General features: G+C 40.9%; 2 protein-coding genes across 2 annotated transcripts; both read left to right on the top strand.

Annotated features, from left to right (window-relative positions):
* Window positions 1–995: 995 nt before the first annotated feature.
* LOC129091374 (homeobox protein Hox-B3-like) lies at window positions 996–8599 on the top strand. Its single transcript, XM_054598963.1, has 3 exons — window positions 996–1102; window positions 6485–6798; window positions 7822–8599. The coding sequence occupies exons 2-3, from the start codon at window positions 6579–6581 to the stop codon at window positions 8412–8414; spliced, it is 813 nt and encodes a 270-aa protein (XP_054454938.1). The 5' UTR covers window positions 996–1102; window positions 6485–6578; the 3' UTR covers window positions 8415–8599.
* Window positions 8600–9742: 1143 nt separating this feature from the next.
* hoxb1b (homeobox B1b) lies at window positions 9743–11393 on the top strand. The gene is made up of 2 exons (XM_054598937.1): window positions 9743–10363; window positions 10634–11393. Exons 1-2 carry the CDS (start codon window positions 9817–9819, stop codon window positions 10936–10938), a joined length of 852 nt encoding a protein of 283 aa, XP_054454912.1. The 5' UTR covers window positions 9743–9816; the 3' UTR covers window positions 10939–11393.
* Window positions 11394–17077: the final 5684 nt, after the last annotated feature.

Below are 17077 nucleotides of genomic sequence, written 5' to 3'. Positions count from 1 at the left end.
AACTTTTGGTTTGGAAGGTTACAACTTCAGTTTTGGTGAATTAAACCCCTTTATTAAAGACTTTTTAACATTTATAACTTTAGACTTGGTTAATTAAACCCCTTTATTAAAGACTTATTAACATTTAAAACTGCACATTTGATTCATCTAACACCTTTTTTAATAACTTATTAACATTTTTGATGGTTTCTTAGAAATTAAACAAAGCATAATTAAATGGATTACTAACCTTTTTACTGCATTAATACTCAATAGACATGTATAAACACCAGACAAGTGTATTTTTTTACAACCTGGCAACCCAAAATTATGCTCTAAATTATTTATTAACCATTAATAAAGCTCTAAATAGGAAGTTGTTATATCTTATAAGGGGGTTATAAGAAAAAGGTACATTTTAAAGAATTATCACGTCCAAAATATTAAATCTCTGCATTCCAGAGGGAATTGCTTTAAATATTTATTCATTAGATGCTTCACAGTTTTCAGCAGGCTGCAGCTTCTGTCATCGTGCACACAGAGTCCGACCACCTGTCATCTATATAAACCCTGTAGATCCGAATTTGTGTAAATACAGCAGCAGCCACAAATTCGCTTCTTGGGGAGTATTTAGGTGATGACACTTCACCTCCAGGGGAAGAAAAACTCTTATTTTAAAGACGAGAAATACTCACTGCTCTCTGTGTGACCGTGAAATATATCTTTTTTTTATGGTAGATAATGCAACATGTTTGATGTTTTCTTGTGCTGGTAATTTGTGTTTAAAATGTGTGTTTTTGTGATGGGAGTTCTGCAGGGAGTTTTCACACACAGAGCTGCAGGCTCTCACCAGACTCCATTCAGTATTTTGAGTGTTTTTCCTTTTCTTTCTCTCTTTTAGCCGCACATTGCCGGAGAATATGACATCTGTGAAAGTTTCAAACAGGCCGTTCAATGAGGGGCTTTGTTCGGCATGTCGTTTATCTTCTTTTCACTGGCTGTATGTTCGAGGAGGAGTTTTAGTTTGCAGGGAAACGTGAGGAGGACCTCGGACAAACAGCTCCAACAGGCTGCCAGCAGACCGGACGGAGAGCTGAGGACAAGATGAGGCCCAAAGCAGAAAGTAAGTTTATTAAAGATGTTTATTAATGTGTTGATAACAGAAGTGAACAGGAGTTTGTGTTTGAGTTGGAGGAATAATCACCCAGGGGTCAGAGTTTACTGTAAGCATTAATAAGCTGTAAACAAATAGTTCATAAATGTTTTTTAACACACTGTAATTGGTTGTAAACAGATAAAATGACAGATAAGTGTTTATTAATAACCAGTATTATTATATATATTACAGATCCTCCTATTACAACTATTCTCTCTTTACTATATTATCATAAATAATATGTTAATTCACCAGCTTACATTTACAGCCCTTGACAAATTCATTAACAAAGACTTATAGTTGCTAATAACTATATTACAGAGTGTTATAAAGCATTTATAAAAAGTGTATTAACTGCTTCTAAATGCTAAATAAAGTCAAATGTTAAAGGAATAATCACGTACGCCTCACACTTTACTGTAAGGCAATAAAAGCTGTAAACAAACAGTTAATAAATGGTTTATAACACAATATAATGTGGTTGTAAACAGATATAATGACAGTTTAAGTGTTTATTAATGAACATAGTTGTCAGTAATTATAACTTCCCCTATTACAACTGTGCTTTACTATATTATCATTAATTATATGTTCATACACAGGCTTCCACTTACAGCAGTTGACAAATTCAGTAAATAACACTTATAGCTGCTGATAATTACATTACAGAGTGTTATAAAGCATTTATTAAATGTTTAGATACAGCTTATAAATGCTAAATAAAGTCAAGTTTTGAGGGAATAATCACACTTTACTGCAAGCATTTAAAAGATGTAAAAAAAAAGTTAATAAATTGTTTATAATGCAGTATAATCAGATATAATGACAGTTTAAGTGTTTATTAATGGACAGTATTTGTCAGTTTTTATAACTTCTCTTATTACAACTGTGCTTTGCTATATTATCATACACCAGCTTCAACTGACAACACTTGACAAATTCATTAATAAACACTTATAGCTGTTGATAACTACATTACAGAGTGTTATAACGCGTTCATTAAATGTTTATAGACTGCTTATAAATGCTTAATACAGTAAAGTGTTAGAGGACTGACCTGGTGATTATTCACCACTTACAGCAGTTGGCAAATACATTAATAAACACTTATACATTACAGAGTGTTATAATGCGTTCATTAAATGTTTATAGACTGCTTATAAATGCTTAATACAGTAAAGTGTTAGAGGTCTGACTTGTGTGAAAAGGTGGAAAATTAAGTTTTCTTTATGACGAAGAACAATAACAACTTTATTTAAATTCCCTTGGGGAAATTAGCTGCAAACAGGTACTTTGAATTATTTTACTTAAATCCTTTTTTTAAATATTCAACCTGTATTTTAATTATATGTATTTATGTATTAATTTGCTTTATTGCTTAAGCTGTCTGTGGGAAGTTGATTCAACTGTATTTGAATTAATTCAGAGCCATCAATCCCGTCCATGTGGACACGTGGTTCCTGCAGCTAATTGACAAGAGAGGGTTTGTCAGCCTGCAGAGTGAATGGATGGGTGGAGGAGGAGGTGTGTGTGTGTGTGTGTGTGTGTGTGTGTGTGTGTGTGTGTGTGTGTGTGTGTGTGTGTGTGTGTGGAAGTGTGTGTGTGTGTGGTGGTGAGGAAGAGGTGGTGGTGGTGGTGGTGGGGGGGATTTGTACATGTCCATCACAGCTCAGACAGGCAGCCTGAAGAGTGTGGAGCTTCGCCGTGGTGATGAAGATGGGACGTTAAGTGCAGCTCAGGGATTGTTGTCACATCTGAATAATAACTGTCAGCCGCCGCCGGCCACGAGGATCAAACATGAATTTATATTTATACTGTACACTGACTTATCATATCACCTTCCTCCTCCTCCTCTTCCTCGTATATCACTGGACCATTTAGACTGTTTTAAGACAGCACACTTATTGCTGATTTTCTTTGTATTCTTATGGCTCCTTTTATAGCATCGTATAGGCTATCAGAGAGATTTATGGCACACAGACGCAGTGGAGGAAGAGGTATTCAGAGCCTTTACTTCAGTAAAAATAGAGCTATAATAGTGTAAAAGTACTCCTTTAAAAGTAGAAGTGCTAATTCAAAATGTTAAAGAAGTAAAACTATTATACTTTGAGTTATGCCGAAATATATTCTGTTTTCATCAGGACAACAAATACATTTTAATGTTGTAGTTCTTCAATGTTTAGGCACACTGGAATACTTTGTATACTACTAGTTTAGTACTATCGTGCTCCATCATATTCAATGTAAAAAGTAAGTAAATGTAATGAAGTAAAAAGTACAATACTTTCCTCTGATTTGAAATGGAGTAGTACAAGGTAGCAGAGAACAGAAATACTGAAGTAAAGGACAAGTATGTCAAAGTTGTACTTAAGTACAGTTCTTGAGGAGATGTACATTTTTAATGTTGTAGTTCCTCAATGTTTAGCCACATTTAAATATGTTGTACACTACTAGATTAGTAATATAGTACTGTATCATATTTATTCTAAAAAAGTAAGTGGACTGTAAATGTAGTACGGTAAAAAGTACAATATTTCCCTCTGATTTGTAAGTATAAAGTAGCAGAGAACCGAAATACTCAAGTAAAGGACAAGTATGTCAAAGTAATACTTTAGTACAGTTCTTAAGAAAATGTACATTGTTAATGTTGTAATTCTTCAATGTTTAGCCAAATTGGAATACTTTGTAGCACTACTAGATTAGTACTACAGAAGTGTATCATATCTAATCTAAAAAGTATGTGTAGTGTAAATGTAGTGGAGTTAAAAGTACAATATTTCCTTCCAAATCTGTATGACTAAGTTGTACTTAAGTACAGTTCCTGAGTAAATGTACTTTCCATCATTGCATCTACGATAAGTTGCAAGTTTATTAGGTACACCCTAATAAACCATGCAGTGATTTGGGAGGACGCAATATTCGAAACACCACAATACAATTTATGACTATAGCGTATTTCTAGAGCTTTCAGGTGTACTTCTCATGGTCTTCATCAGCAGTATGGAGCTAGCTTCAATGATAAACGTGGAAGCTACATAAACATAAAAACCCAGAGGATGTGGCTCAAAAGCTCCTAAAAAATGTCCAGTAAGTGGACCATTTAATACAAGAAGCTCTTGCATTGTACTGCAGTATAGTTGAGGTCATGTGTACCTTTATAAACGTACAACTCCACATATGTCTTAAGACATTTTACTCAACTTTAACCTTAAAATGGGACTAAATAACAGCAGCTTTCTTCTCCTGCAGCCATGAAACAAGAAGCTTATGTACAACTGTTTAAAAAAAAAAAAAATTACCATTAACATTTTCTCTGTTCGACGGTGCACGGATCAGAGATCAAAGACGCTCATTTGCATTAATTAACGCCACTCAGTTAAATATTACCTTTCAGAGCCAATCACAAAACATGAAGATGAGACATCAAAGCGCCGCCGATCGATGCTGTGCAGCAGCCCGATGGTCCATGTAAACCGAACCAAGGCCTCATTATGCTGCTGACCGCTGTCTGTCTCCTCTGTGAGTGCTTTAAAACGACTCGCTCATTTGAATTAGAAGTTTAAAAAAAATAATAAACTCATTAGACGTAATGCACTGTGTAAAAAACAACAACAACAACTCCTCCAGACTAAATACTTTTCTTTTGTGGAGTAATTTATGACCTTTCTGCTGGCATCGGTCCTAAAGGGGATGTTTTGATTTATTATAATAGTGCAGGACGAGAATACAGACGTTTGTGTGCTCATATATGAAAATATAATACTTTAAAACTAGTAATTTGGGGGTTATTTTAATGCATGTCAATGGTAATGGGAGGCTTTTCTTAATAGACTATTTACTTATATAAATCCACTTAAAATAGGTTTAAATATTCAGCTTCTTTCTGCCTCTCTTGAGTCTTTTCATGCTGCTCTAATTGCCATAAAGATGTAGAGGTAGACATTAGGCCATATATATATTTATATGCAGGGCTATTTCAATATATGAAACTCAGCTTGCATGATCAGCAGAAAGGTTTTTTTTTTTTTTTTTTTTTTTTTCCACACACACACACACACACACACACACACACACACACACACACACACACACACACACACACACACACAGGCTGACATTGTGCAGGGCGGTGTGAGCTGCAGTAAGGCTGTCCACTCTGCTTTCACCCCACACTGGCACGCGAAGCCACATCACCACGATTCTTTCTCTGCAGGGATTTTTATTCTAATCTAAGGAAGGTTTTTAACCCATCCCCTCAAAAAAAAACCGAAATAAAAGGAAACGAAAAAGCAGAAAGGTGAGAGGAAGCCGGTGTGTGTGTGTTTGGTGCGTGGGTTGTGTCAGTGCGGGCTGTGGAAGGACTGGGTTATGTGTCTTTATGATTTACGAGCCTGACTCCAGCCACGGTTCAACCAGAGTTCATAAAGCTGCATGCCTCCAGACTTATCTCTTCTCTCTCTCTCTCTCTCTCTCTCTCTCTCTCTCTCTCTCTCTCTCTCTCTCTCTCTCTCTCTCTCTCCTCGTCTCTCTTCGCCCTTAAAACAAACAAACAAAAAAATTGCTGCTTAATAATTCTGTTCTGTTGGATTCAATTGAATTAAGACGTTGTTTTGTGTTTTATTCTTCTTTAAATTGCGTTTCAATTCAGGGCAGAAAAGAACAAACAGCTGCAGCCGCACAATGGACTCTTGTTTTATTCTGTGTTTGATGGAGATGGATGAGTTTTTTAGCAGATTGTGTTATAACATTTAATTTTTTCCCTCCCTTGAAAATGTTGCAGACAGGAGCATCCATTAGCTGACACAAAGGCTGTTATTTATGAACAGTCACAGGCCCTAATGTGGCCCATTAATGTGATTTCAGTAAACACACAACAAAAGAGAATTTATTTTATATTTTATAATTATATTAAATGTATTTCTTACATTTTATTTTTTATTTATGGGCCTATTTGTGTTTGTTTATGTGCAATTAGTATTACTGTTTGCCATTTGTTCTTATTGCCATTAATATTAATATTATTATTTATAAAGACAAACAGAATTAACCTCGTTTCATAATAATTGTGTTTGTTTTAGCTGCATTACCACACAATGAACAAGACAATGAGCCTCGTTGTATAGTGAAATCTGCACTCATTGTTATATTATTTTATATCTGCTCATATTTGACTAAATCTTCCTCTGTTTGGTGTTTTTTCAGAGGGTTTGTTTCCACTAAACTCTCATGTTCCCGTTGCCTCTCAGGCCAGGAGAGGCTCTCTATTCATGTCAGCATACTATTGAGTTGATAAGATGGATCATGTGGTCTCCTCCCTGATTCTGTCTCCGTTTTCTGGGTTTCTCCCAGGCCAGAAGCTGCAGGGCTCTCTGGAAACCTGCCATGTGACATTTGGCTGCCAGCGCTCCGTCAGAAGGTCAAAGGTGAACCCGGCGCACATTTAATGGAAATGCAGAAGCACAACACCCAGCACCAAGACTTCTTCTTCTGCGGTGGGTCCTTGGAGGAGGATGTGGCCTCGCAGCAGCCTTTGGCTCAGGCGGAGACGTTTACTGGGAGGTCAAAGCAGCAGAACCACAAGTTCCCTCCGAACAAGAAGGTTTTCCCCTGGATGAAAGAGTCCAGGCCCCCAAACCAGAAACACGAGCACAGGAGAGCCGCAGGTCTGTGTGACGTAACGGAGCGTTTTCAAATGAGGCCTTTTGGTTTATGTCCCCTGTAACGAGCTCTTAATGGAGGAAATGACTTAATGTTTGCTCTCCTTTTCAGGTTCAACCCGTCAGGTGGCTATTCATTATTAATGGAGCTACGTTCAGGAGGATAAAGCACACATTGGCTCAGTTTTTAGGCTCACATTTTTTTTCATTTAGAATCATAATGACGTTATATATATTTATATCGTTTTCAGAACAAAAACAATCACAACAAACTACTCGAAATAATAAAATAAAATTACTACAATACACATGAAGTTAAAAGTCAACAGAAAGACCAATTATTTATTTTATTTTAATAGAGAAAACCTAAAAGCTTCCCTTCATTTAACTATAATTCACATTTTTAAGGCCTGATAATAATCTGTCCCTTTAAATCATTTATTTTATTTTAATATATTATTCAAATTTGTCTTGTCTCAGAGGCCTGTTTACAATCTGTACCTTTGAATCTTCATTTAAGGAACAACACCACATTTCTGTGTATTCACAGGTTATTTACTCACAGAATTTACCACTTCTGAAAATCAAAAAAAAACAAACTAGTCAGCTGAATTCTTGGTCGCCATTTTTAAAACGTCATCACCATTCCTGCTCTCCCTATATATCACTAATTCTTTGTTAAACACCAGAACCTCTGATTTAAGTAAACAACTTTGTGTGGTCTTGTTTACTTTTAGTTTCTGTCTTTGCCTTTCCTCCCTCATTGGTTGTTGTTGTTGATGTGTGTGCCTATTGTCTTAGTTTTATTTGTCAATTTAAGCTTTATTTATACAGGTATGGTTGGCTTAGCGTTCAGGCTCTTCTCACAGTCAATTAATAAAACAGAGAACTGGCAGTAAACAAGGTGCAGACTCAGCAGGGACGTGAGAACGACCTTGAAGTCATAAATAAAATAAATAAAAACCAGGAAAAGCAAACCTCCTCCACTCAGTGGTATCAACCTGCTCTAACCTGCCTCTCCCCCCTCAGACTGCACCGTCAACGAGAAGAGTCCAGGCGCGACCCCGGCCTCCAAGAGGACGCGCACCGCGTACACGAGCGCGCAACTGGTGGAGCTGGAGAAGGAGTTCCTCTTCAGCCGCTACCTGTGCAGGCCGCGGCGCGTGGAGATGGCCAGCCTGCTCCACCTCCACGAGAGACAGATCAAGATCTGGTTCCAGAACCGGAGGATGAAGCAGAAGAAGGACGAGAGGGTGCAGGGCCCCACCATCACCACCTCCACCACCACCACCACCACCACCTCCTCGTCCTCCCCACCCCCGTCCTCCCCCTCCGCCCCGGGCAGCCCCACTCTGTCGAGCCTGGGTTATGTCCATCTGGGTGGGGATTTCCAGCCGGCCTCTCCTCCGCTCAAGTCCCAACAGCAGCAGGCCCAGTACCCGGCAGAATACTCCAAATACCCCGCTGCAGGCTTCACGCACGAGCTGCAGTATAACGTGCAGTACGACACGCACACCCCCTCACGCGCACCAGAGCCTCAGCTGGATCTTAACGGGGCTTATTACCCACAGAGCTGCACGCGGGACAGAATCATGCACGCTCCAAGACTGACTCATCTGTAGCAGAAACACACGAATCCCTCGACTTTACACAAAGATAAATGTCCCTTTTATTTGATAGAAGAAGCCTTGTATTGATGCATGCGTTTTTATAATTTATTTATTGCACTTATTCACCTTAATATTAGTCTCAAGTCTTATTTATTTGTGTTTATACATTTTAATTCGTTTTATATACATTCTTGTGTTAACCTTTACGCATGGGCCTCTTCTTAACATTGTTTTTTAGAGACATCCTGTGTATGTTAGATTAAATTGTTAAGTGCTGTTATTTCAGCTACATAAATAAACGCACTTTCTTTAAGATTCCACCAGACTCTCCAGTAAATACTCCTCTAAGAACCGTAAAAAGAAGGCTTTAAAGCAGCTTTAACGTTGGAATAAATGGCAACTTTCCTTGTTTTTAATGTTAAAGCTTAATTAGCACTTGAGCTCTATAACACCACATTAACTCTTACTTAATCACAGAGTCCTTAGGAGTGAGTGTGGACGTGATAGGTTCTTTTTTTTGGAACATATTACATTAAAGTCTCGGTGTCGTTAAAAAGAAAACGAGGCTTATATGGTTCTTCAATGTGTCTTTTGTTCTTTTATGGGCGAGGTGGGCCACACAAGCTGCCAGTCTGTAAAAAGGGCTCATGATGGATGACTGGATCCCCTGAGCTGAGTCTGTCTGCGGGACTCATGTTGACAAGAGGCCGAAGAAATGTTTGGCACCAAACTAGAAACATCGACAGCGAGTTTTAATGTTAGAATTTCCTTCTCAAACTTTAAATTTAAGTTAAATTATCGCGCAAAAGAAAAATATATACGTTAGCTAAAACTTAGGCAATAAACTAAACAAGATTAAGACTATTATTGTGTATTACTACTTAGGTGGCATTCATGTTTGGTTAAATAAATAATTTAGCAGTTTATGTAGTAACTTTTGCCATATTTAAGACAATAACATTGCATTAAGTTCACCCTATTTTCTAATCTTTGCAGTCGATTGTTATTATTACTATTTATATGATACTAAATCCTTATAATAATAATTATTATTATCATGTTAGGTATATAGTCATTATGTAAATGGTTTGACATCTGGAGCTCTGGTAAGGCTGCAGTCTGAACCAGTCCTGATGTTTGTGTTCTTATCAGATGGATGAGAGGGTTGATTGAAGCTTTGTCATGTAAATGCGAGTCGTTTGATGGACGAGCCTGCAGACTTGACAGAGTGCTGCAGGTCCTTTGCCATTGGCGTTTATCGGGTCACATGGTGTGTCAGGAAGGTGATATGAGGGCGGAAGGCCGTTTTACAGCTTTGACATACTACCTAGAAGGTTAGGGCTCAGGGAGCACAGATTAATGACCGCTCGGTCTTCATCAGCTGTGAAACAAACAAAAAGGCCCCAAGTCCAGGATGAACTCTTACTTAGATTACCCAGTGTGCAACCGGGGAGCAAATATTTTCAGTGCCAAGGCCGGATACCACAATCTGAACCATGGATACGTGTCGTCCAGCTCGTGTGCAACAAGTGAGAGTTACGCACCGGACGGCCGACTAGTTGCCGCAACTCCTGCGCCGAGTCTCCCCCTGCACCACCAGACCCACGTCAACCTGGACCTGCAGTTTGCGGCCACTGGGAGCTCCATGTACGGGTCAGCCCTGGAGTACGGACACCACCAGTACGGCCTCGCACCCGAGCAGGACCGGAGCTTCCTCCACGCGCAGGTTTCCCCCGTCGGACCACACATGGCCCCCTACACCGGGGACAGCTGCGGGCCTGGGGCTGCCACCGGCGGCCAGTATCTACACTTTGGAAACGGGGATCAGAGACAGCAAGAGTATCCGGAGAGTGTTTACGCGAGGTTACCGCTCCAGAGTCAGGAGAAGGATGTGGAGCAAGTGGAGGACACTTCTAAGACATTCGACTGGATGAAGGTGAAGAGGAATCCTCCTAAAACAGGTTCGTTCTTCCTGAGACACATTCCTGAGAATGAAGTGCTGCTCAGAGGACCCTTGAGCCAATTGACGCACAGTGCGTAAACTGTGCGTAAAAGTAGAATTTAAGTAATTTAATGATGCCCAAAGTGATCTGAAAAATGTCTATTTGGCAACTAATGTTCTTCTTGTCATTCTCACATGTTTCATTCACATCTAAACGCTTTAGCTCCATGACTTCCATGTCCATTTTCTTCTCCATCATCCATTCATTCATCCATTTCTCTCCCTACAGCTCTCCTGTCGGAGTTCCCCGGTCAGCACAACGTGATCCGCACCAACTTCACCACCAAGCAGCTGACGGAGCTGGAGAAGGAGTTCCACTTCAACAAGTACCTGACGCGGGCGCGGAGGGTGGAGGTGGCCGCCGGCCTGGAGCTCAACGAGACGCAGGTGAAGATCTGGTTTCAGAACCGGAGGATGAAGCAGAAGAAACGCGAGAAGTCGGCCTGCGTTTCGATCAAAGCTGCGGCACCTGTGGAGAAGCTCTGCGACACGGACAGCTCTCCGAAGGGAAAAGGGAAAGACTGTGAACCATGATGTGACTTTTGAAAAACAAACAATATGACTGAAGACCTGAGCAGTTCTCCACTTCTCTCCTTCAGTCTCACCATTCCAGTACACACTGTGAAACATGCATGTGGACTTTGTGAAATAAACAGGGTATGTTTGTGTGTCTGCTTATGCGCTCATAGTGCAATGATTAATGCTGAATGTGATTCTGAAAAATGTCTTGTCATCCGTTCTTGTGTTTGTAACCTTCTTATCATAATGTTTGTGTTGGAGTACTGAAGTACTCAGTGTCATTGTTTGCATTATTTATTTACAGGGTATTTTCCAACAACTGTGGAAATGTTTTAGCTTAATAAAGTTTATGAAACGAAAAGAGAGTGTTGTATTTGCTGTTTATGTAAAAACAAAATGTTTAGACTGTAAGAAAAATCCTCCTTAAGTCCAATCAAACTTTGTATCTTGATACAGAATTTGAAGTATTCTCCTCCTATTTTTTTTAAATATATGTAAATAATAAATTGTTCTAAATATGAATGTTCTTGAATCGCATCACAAACTTCTTCCATTAATGGTCTCGTCCAAAGTCCCCTTGCATAATGTGACAAGAGGAATCTTTCACAACACATGGGGTGGTTCCCAGTGACCTTTTCACCTCCAAATACCTCCGGGGGATCTAAACATGACAACAAACTCCAGGGAGCCAGGTCTCACCCTTGATTTGTTACACAAATTCTGCTCGGATACAGATGACACAGGTTGCAATGACATCCACTTGTATTTTACATAATATGAGTGAAACATTTTTAATTAAACCACCACAATTTTCCCTTTTAAAATCAGAAGAACTGAGTTGATAGTTTAACATTTAAGTGCTCATTGTGGCCGAGGATAAACGTTTGCCGGACCCGACCACCTGGTTTTCTTCTGATGGAGAAGGGGCAGCAGTTTCAATATTTGCACTGGGTGTTAGGTTTGCGCACACACACGGTTTCTGCCCCAGCAGCACTGGCCTGTTGGTGCCCTTTTTTCCTAAAGCTGCCGGTTCACTCAGAGTTCAGGCACAAATGAATGCGGAGTCAATCTGTCAAGGCACCAGAGTGGCTCGGAGAAGTCGACTCCCGGGCCTCTCATACTTGAGATCTCTGCAGGTATTTCTTTTAAAGAGGTGCCACACATTTAAACTTTAAACTAAATGATATGACTGCACTGTGATGAAACACATCAATGCTGAGATTTCTTCCTCAAAATGTATTAGAATATGTATATTTTTTTGTGGCATTTCACAAGTTGAAAATGCTTCAATGTGCCATCAACCCTGAACCAATGCCGAATTAGAGATGACCGGGTTGGGACGTCATGAGTTTAATATAAAAGAAAAATGTTAACGCCCTTTAATCAGAAGAGGCTGGGAGATGTCACTGAGAAACTCCTGCCTCACACATCTAGGTTAGTTAGTTAGACTCCCGAGGTGAAGTTAAACTTTAATATTTAGACTTAAAAGATTAAATGCCATTTAGTCAAAGTTCTGGTTTATGCAAACTAAAAACTGTTATATAAGTTCAGGGAATGTTTCTAAGAAATGAAAATCAGCGATCATTTGAAATGTATCCGTACGCAGTTTTCCTACAACCATATTAAAAATGAATTCAGTTCCATTAATAGAAGTTACAGTTGAATTACCACACAGGCCAGTACTGCAAATTAGAAAAAGGTCTGAGAGGTTTGTTGTCCTTTTCTTTAAAAGCCAAAAGCTTGCAGAGGAGGCACAAGGCCAAGGACTACAGAGGTGACGATCGATAAGGTGAATGGTGACAGATCCAGCAACAATAAAAGGGGGACAGTGCAGAAAAACAAGTGTGGGACTTCATTCCAGAGGTGTGATCCCTGCCATCTCTGTAGGTAATACCTCAGCGCTCCCAGCGGGCTCTCCATCTGGAGGTGTCAGAGCCGGCGCTGCAGCCAACACCACGGAGACAGATGTTCAGCATGGGGGAAGAGGAGGAGAATGCTTTTCACCTTCGGATTCAGCTCTTCGCCTTCTGCCGCCAGAATGTAGGGCAGAGGAGAGGAGAGAGTGGTTAATGAACACTGAGGGATAAGAGGGGAGATCATTTATGATCGCGGAGAAAAAAAAAACCCAATCAAAAGCTCTGCAGCTCGATCACCTGACTGCACAAACACGAGGTCTATTAATACATACAGCAGCCAACCTCCTTCTCCTCAGATATCTTACGCATCTTTAGCCGGCCCGCCTCCCTCTGCTCTCTGTTTGAGGTCAACCCGGTCCTGTTTGTACCCCATGCTGCTTGCAGTTGTTGCAGGCTCTTTTACAAGTCTATTGCCATGCTCACTTCCTCAGTTTTTTTACCGGTTCCTCTGTCGCATGTCACTCTGCAGGGTCCCAGGGCTTCAAAGGGGAACTAGATACAGTATTCATGGGATAACGGGGGGTTGGTCATCTAAGAGATACCAAAGAGGAGTCTGTTTTATTGACCGTTATCAAACACAGCTTTTTATGTAAGCAACATTTATCATATACAGTATATATAGTATACAGAGTCTTGTTTCTTAAATTCATATAATAAACAACAAAACAGATCTTTTAGGCAATAGAACGATAAAGTCATATTTCCATCATTGTCCTTTTTGTTTTATTATCAAGATGGAGAGAGGAATTTAATGGCTGACTGAAGAAATACTGGAAAGTAAGAAGCAGATCTTCAACTAACGATTATCTTCATCATTGATTCAATTTGCAGATTATTTTCTTGATTTAATCGCTTGGTCTCTAAAACACTGGAAATAGCGAAAATGCTCATCGCAAACTCCTAGAGCTCGAATTGAAGTAAATATATGTCTTGTTTTGTCAAATCAAGAGTCAAAAATCGAAATATATTTGAATCCACTATATCATAAGATAATTAAAAGCAGCACATTCTCACATTTGAGAAGCTGGAACCATGAAATGTTTGTCATTATTGCTTTAAAAAAATGGAATGATTATTAAAATAAGTTGCATATTAATTTTCCTGATAACTTGAGGTGTTTCAGCAGCTCTAGTAAAAGTAAAAACAGTAAACTTATAAGCATAAAATCAGATATTCTTTGTTTTTTTAAGAAGCTATGAAAGACTCTCAAACCCAACGGTAGCATGACATTGTTCAAGTCACAACATGGATGGGTTAAAAGGTAAAAACACATGACAATGCATTTAGATATCCATACGCATAATGCATTTATAAACTATACTTTTTTTACTGCTTCTTAAGGAGGTGACAGAGTGTTGGGAATTAGAGGAAGCTAAAGATATGCCAGATATGTGACTTTTATTCTGTAGATATCAATATTAATATCCACAGCTGAGGCCTTGTGGAGATTTGCTGCCTATAGTTATATAGTTATGAATGGCATGCTGTCTTCTTCCTTTGTTATGGCACTGAGGCTCTTTTTAGCCCAGTAGGCTGGTAGATTCTTGACAACCATCCCCCATCCGAGTTAGGCTCTATTGGATCTGGAAGCGCCAGCCGACCTGAAGCCCCAGCCTCCCGGGTCCCCCACCCGCCCGCCCTACAACTGCATCCTTTTCCCCCTCTCCATCAGCATAGTAACTGAGAGAGACAAGTGACTTGGCCAGAGTTAACGTCTTAATACTCCCTGGGATTGCCTCCAGGATCCAAATGGCTACCCCTAATAGTTTTCCTCCTCTGTGTGCCTGTCAGTCCGCCATGACTATACGCCGTAAAGAAAAACAAGACTGGCTGAGAGGCGGCGTAACGAAGCAGCACAATGAAATAATGAGGGGCGGTGAGGAAGAATAGGGGCGGCCATGAAAAGGTTTGGTGTGAAGGGTTGGAAGACGCCGCTCACTGCCTCCTGGATACTTTGCATGGAGAGGCTGTACACTTGAAATTAAACCGGCTTCTTCCTTTAGGGCCCAGGAGGAGGGGTGGAGGGTGGAGGGTGGAGGGTGGGTGGGTGTTGGGGGCCAGAACTCAATCAGTGTCACGTCACATGGTTCAAAGCGGCCAATTCGATGCTGCCAGGAGGCTGAGAAATGCAAGGTGACAGTTCATTTTACCGGTGACAGTGTGTCGGTCTCGCTCGCTGGTTCCCCAAGTCAATTCCCAGCGAGCAGTGAAGGTTGAGCGTTTGCTGGAGACAGACAGCAGCTACCCCCCTCCTCCTTCCTCCTCCTTCCTCCTCCTCCTCCTCCTCGTCGTCCTCACCGCTCTCTCATCGACCCCGCTCTGCTTTGTATTCCAATTAACTGGACAGAGGGAGAGGCGGCGGTGTGCAGGATCACAAGCTCAGGCAGACACACTCTTCTGGCGTCCTTCCAGCCTCTCAATCCTTCTGTTATCAATAGTGCTGCGCTTCCTTTTTCCCCTTTTCCTTTTTCCCCTTTTCCTTTTTCCCCTCCTCTCGTCGGCTCATGACAAGGGCCAGTTGTTCCAGGGGGATAATTCACAGATTCTTCTTTAACAACTGCCTCTGGGGACAATGTCTCGGCAATGAAAAATAGGTCCCTCTCACACATTCATATATCAAACGTAATAGAGGTGTGTAATCACTCAGTCGAGTCGACGCACTGCGAGCTGTAACTGCTCCCCTTAACAGACACCTCAAATAATGCTGAATTAATATTTTGAAACGGCTCATATATCCTAACATAATACAATTTGAATGATTTTCTATTCAATGCTCTCCGGGGCTAACATTGATCTGACTACAAGCTGAAGGTAACCCCTTCCGAGTCGGTCAATATGTGGCTGACTGAAGGTTGTAGATTTAGCGCAACACATTTGCTCCTCTGTCTTTTGTGTCCTCAATCTATCATCACTTTTTTTTTTTTTTTTTTTTTTTTTTTTTACTTCACCGCCACTAAAGCCCCCCACCCTCCTTTACACTGACATATGTTTGAGCAATGGGTGGGTTGGGAATACAATGATACTGAGGAAATCCGAAAAGTAAACTACCTCTTTTTATCTCCTCGAGCAACACAAACATTTACAACAGACCCTTAAGAATCAGGCCAAACACCTTTTCTTTTTTTGTATCAAGGGGTTTGAATATGCTGTGACATGTTTATATTAGGGCCACATTTGAGCACTGACTTGAGATGTTTGCTGTTGGATAAGGTGACACCCATTCTTACAGAGTGATTAATGCCAAGGACTTTAAAACAAATAGTATAATCTGCAGCTGCAAATCTTCTCCATTTTTGAAGCTTTTAACAGAATCTTGGACGCAAATTCCTCATTTAAAGCATAAATGTGCCCTCAATCACTTCATTTCCTTTACTGATATAAAGATAGACAGAGCCTGAAATACAGGCATGGGTGCTTCACTATTTGTCCCTCTGGACTGCAAAGGAGTTTCTGCCTATCTTGAGAATGCAATGTGGTGTGTGTGTGTGTGTGTGTGTGTGTGTGTGTGTGTGTGTGTGTGTGTGTGTGTGTGTGTGTGTGTGTGGACAGGACACACACACACACACACACACACACACACACACACACACACACACACACACCCTTCATGCCCTGAGGATCCTCCTGACTCTCTCTGCTGGCTCTATATCAGATCAGAGAGACCCGCTGTCCCTCCCCACACCGCAATGCAAATGAAAAGGAATGCACTGATAAAAGGCCAGATCCTAAAGATGAGAGGGCAGAAGGCGGACAGAGGCAGCGAATGCTAAAAGGGGAGGGTGGGTGGTTGGGGGGGAGAGGAGAGCCTCTTGGGGAGATGAGAGGTGGCGGAGGAGTCAGTGTTGGTAGTAGCGGGAGATCATAGCTTCGCTCCCCCTCAGCTGCGTTTGATACAGGGCTTTTGTCGCTCTTTCAGCGGGGCATTGTTGGGTGGTGTAATCCCCGTCGGATTACAAAGGGCTTCCCTTTTCATATGGGGACCGACCCAGCAGGCAGGTGGCTGGGGCTCTGTGGAGCTGTCAAGGGGAGGGAACCTCTTTTCCAGGGGAGGGGACCTCCAGTTCCTCTTACCTTCACAGGGGCTTTTTGCTGGGAGGCCAGTCAGGCGCAGGTCAGCGTGGGGACAATTCTGACATGGGACTCAACTCGCCCTGACCCCACGGCTTCCTGTAGAGAGGTGACAGCGAAGGAGACCATCATGAAATATCTAGCATTCGACATGAAACACTGAAAATTAT

Source organism: Anoplopoma fimbria, chromosome 5 (assembly GCF_027596085.1).
Source record: "Anoplopoma fimbria isolate UVic2021 breed Golden Eagle Sablefish chromosome 5, Afim_UVic_2022, whole genome shotgun sequence".
Taxonomy (NCBI): domain Eukaryota; kingdom Metazoa; phylum Chordata; class Actinopteri; order Perciformes; family Anoplopomatidae; genus Anoplopoma; species Anoplopoma fimbria.
Note: the sequence above shows the minus strand (reverse complement) of the source record. Positions and strands in the feature narration are given on the sequence as shown.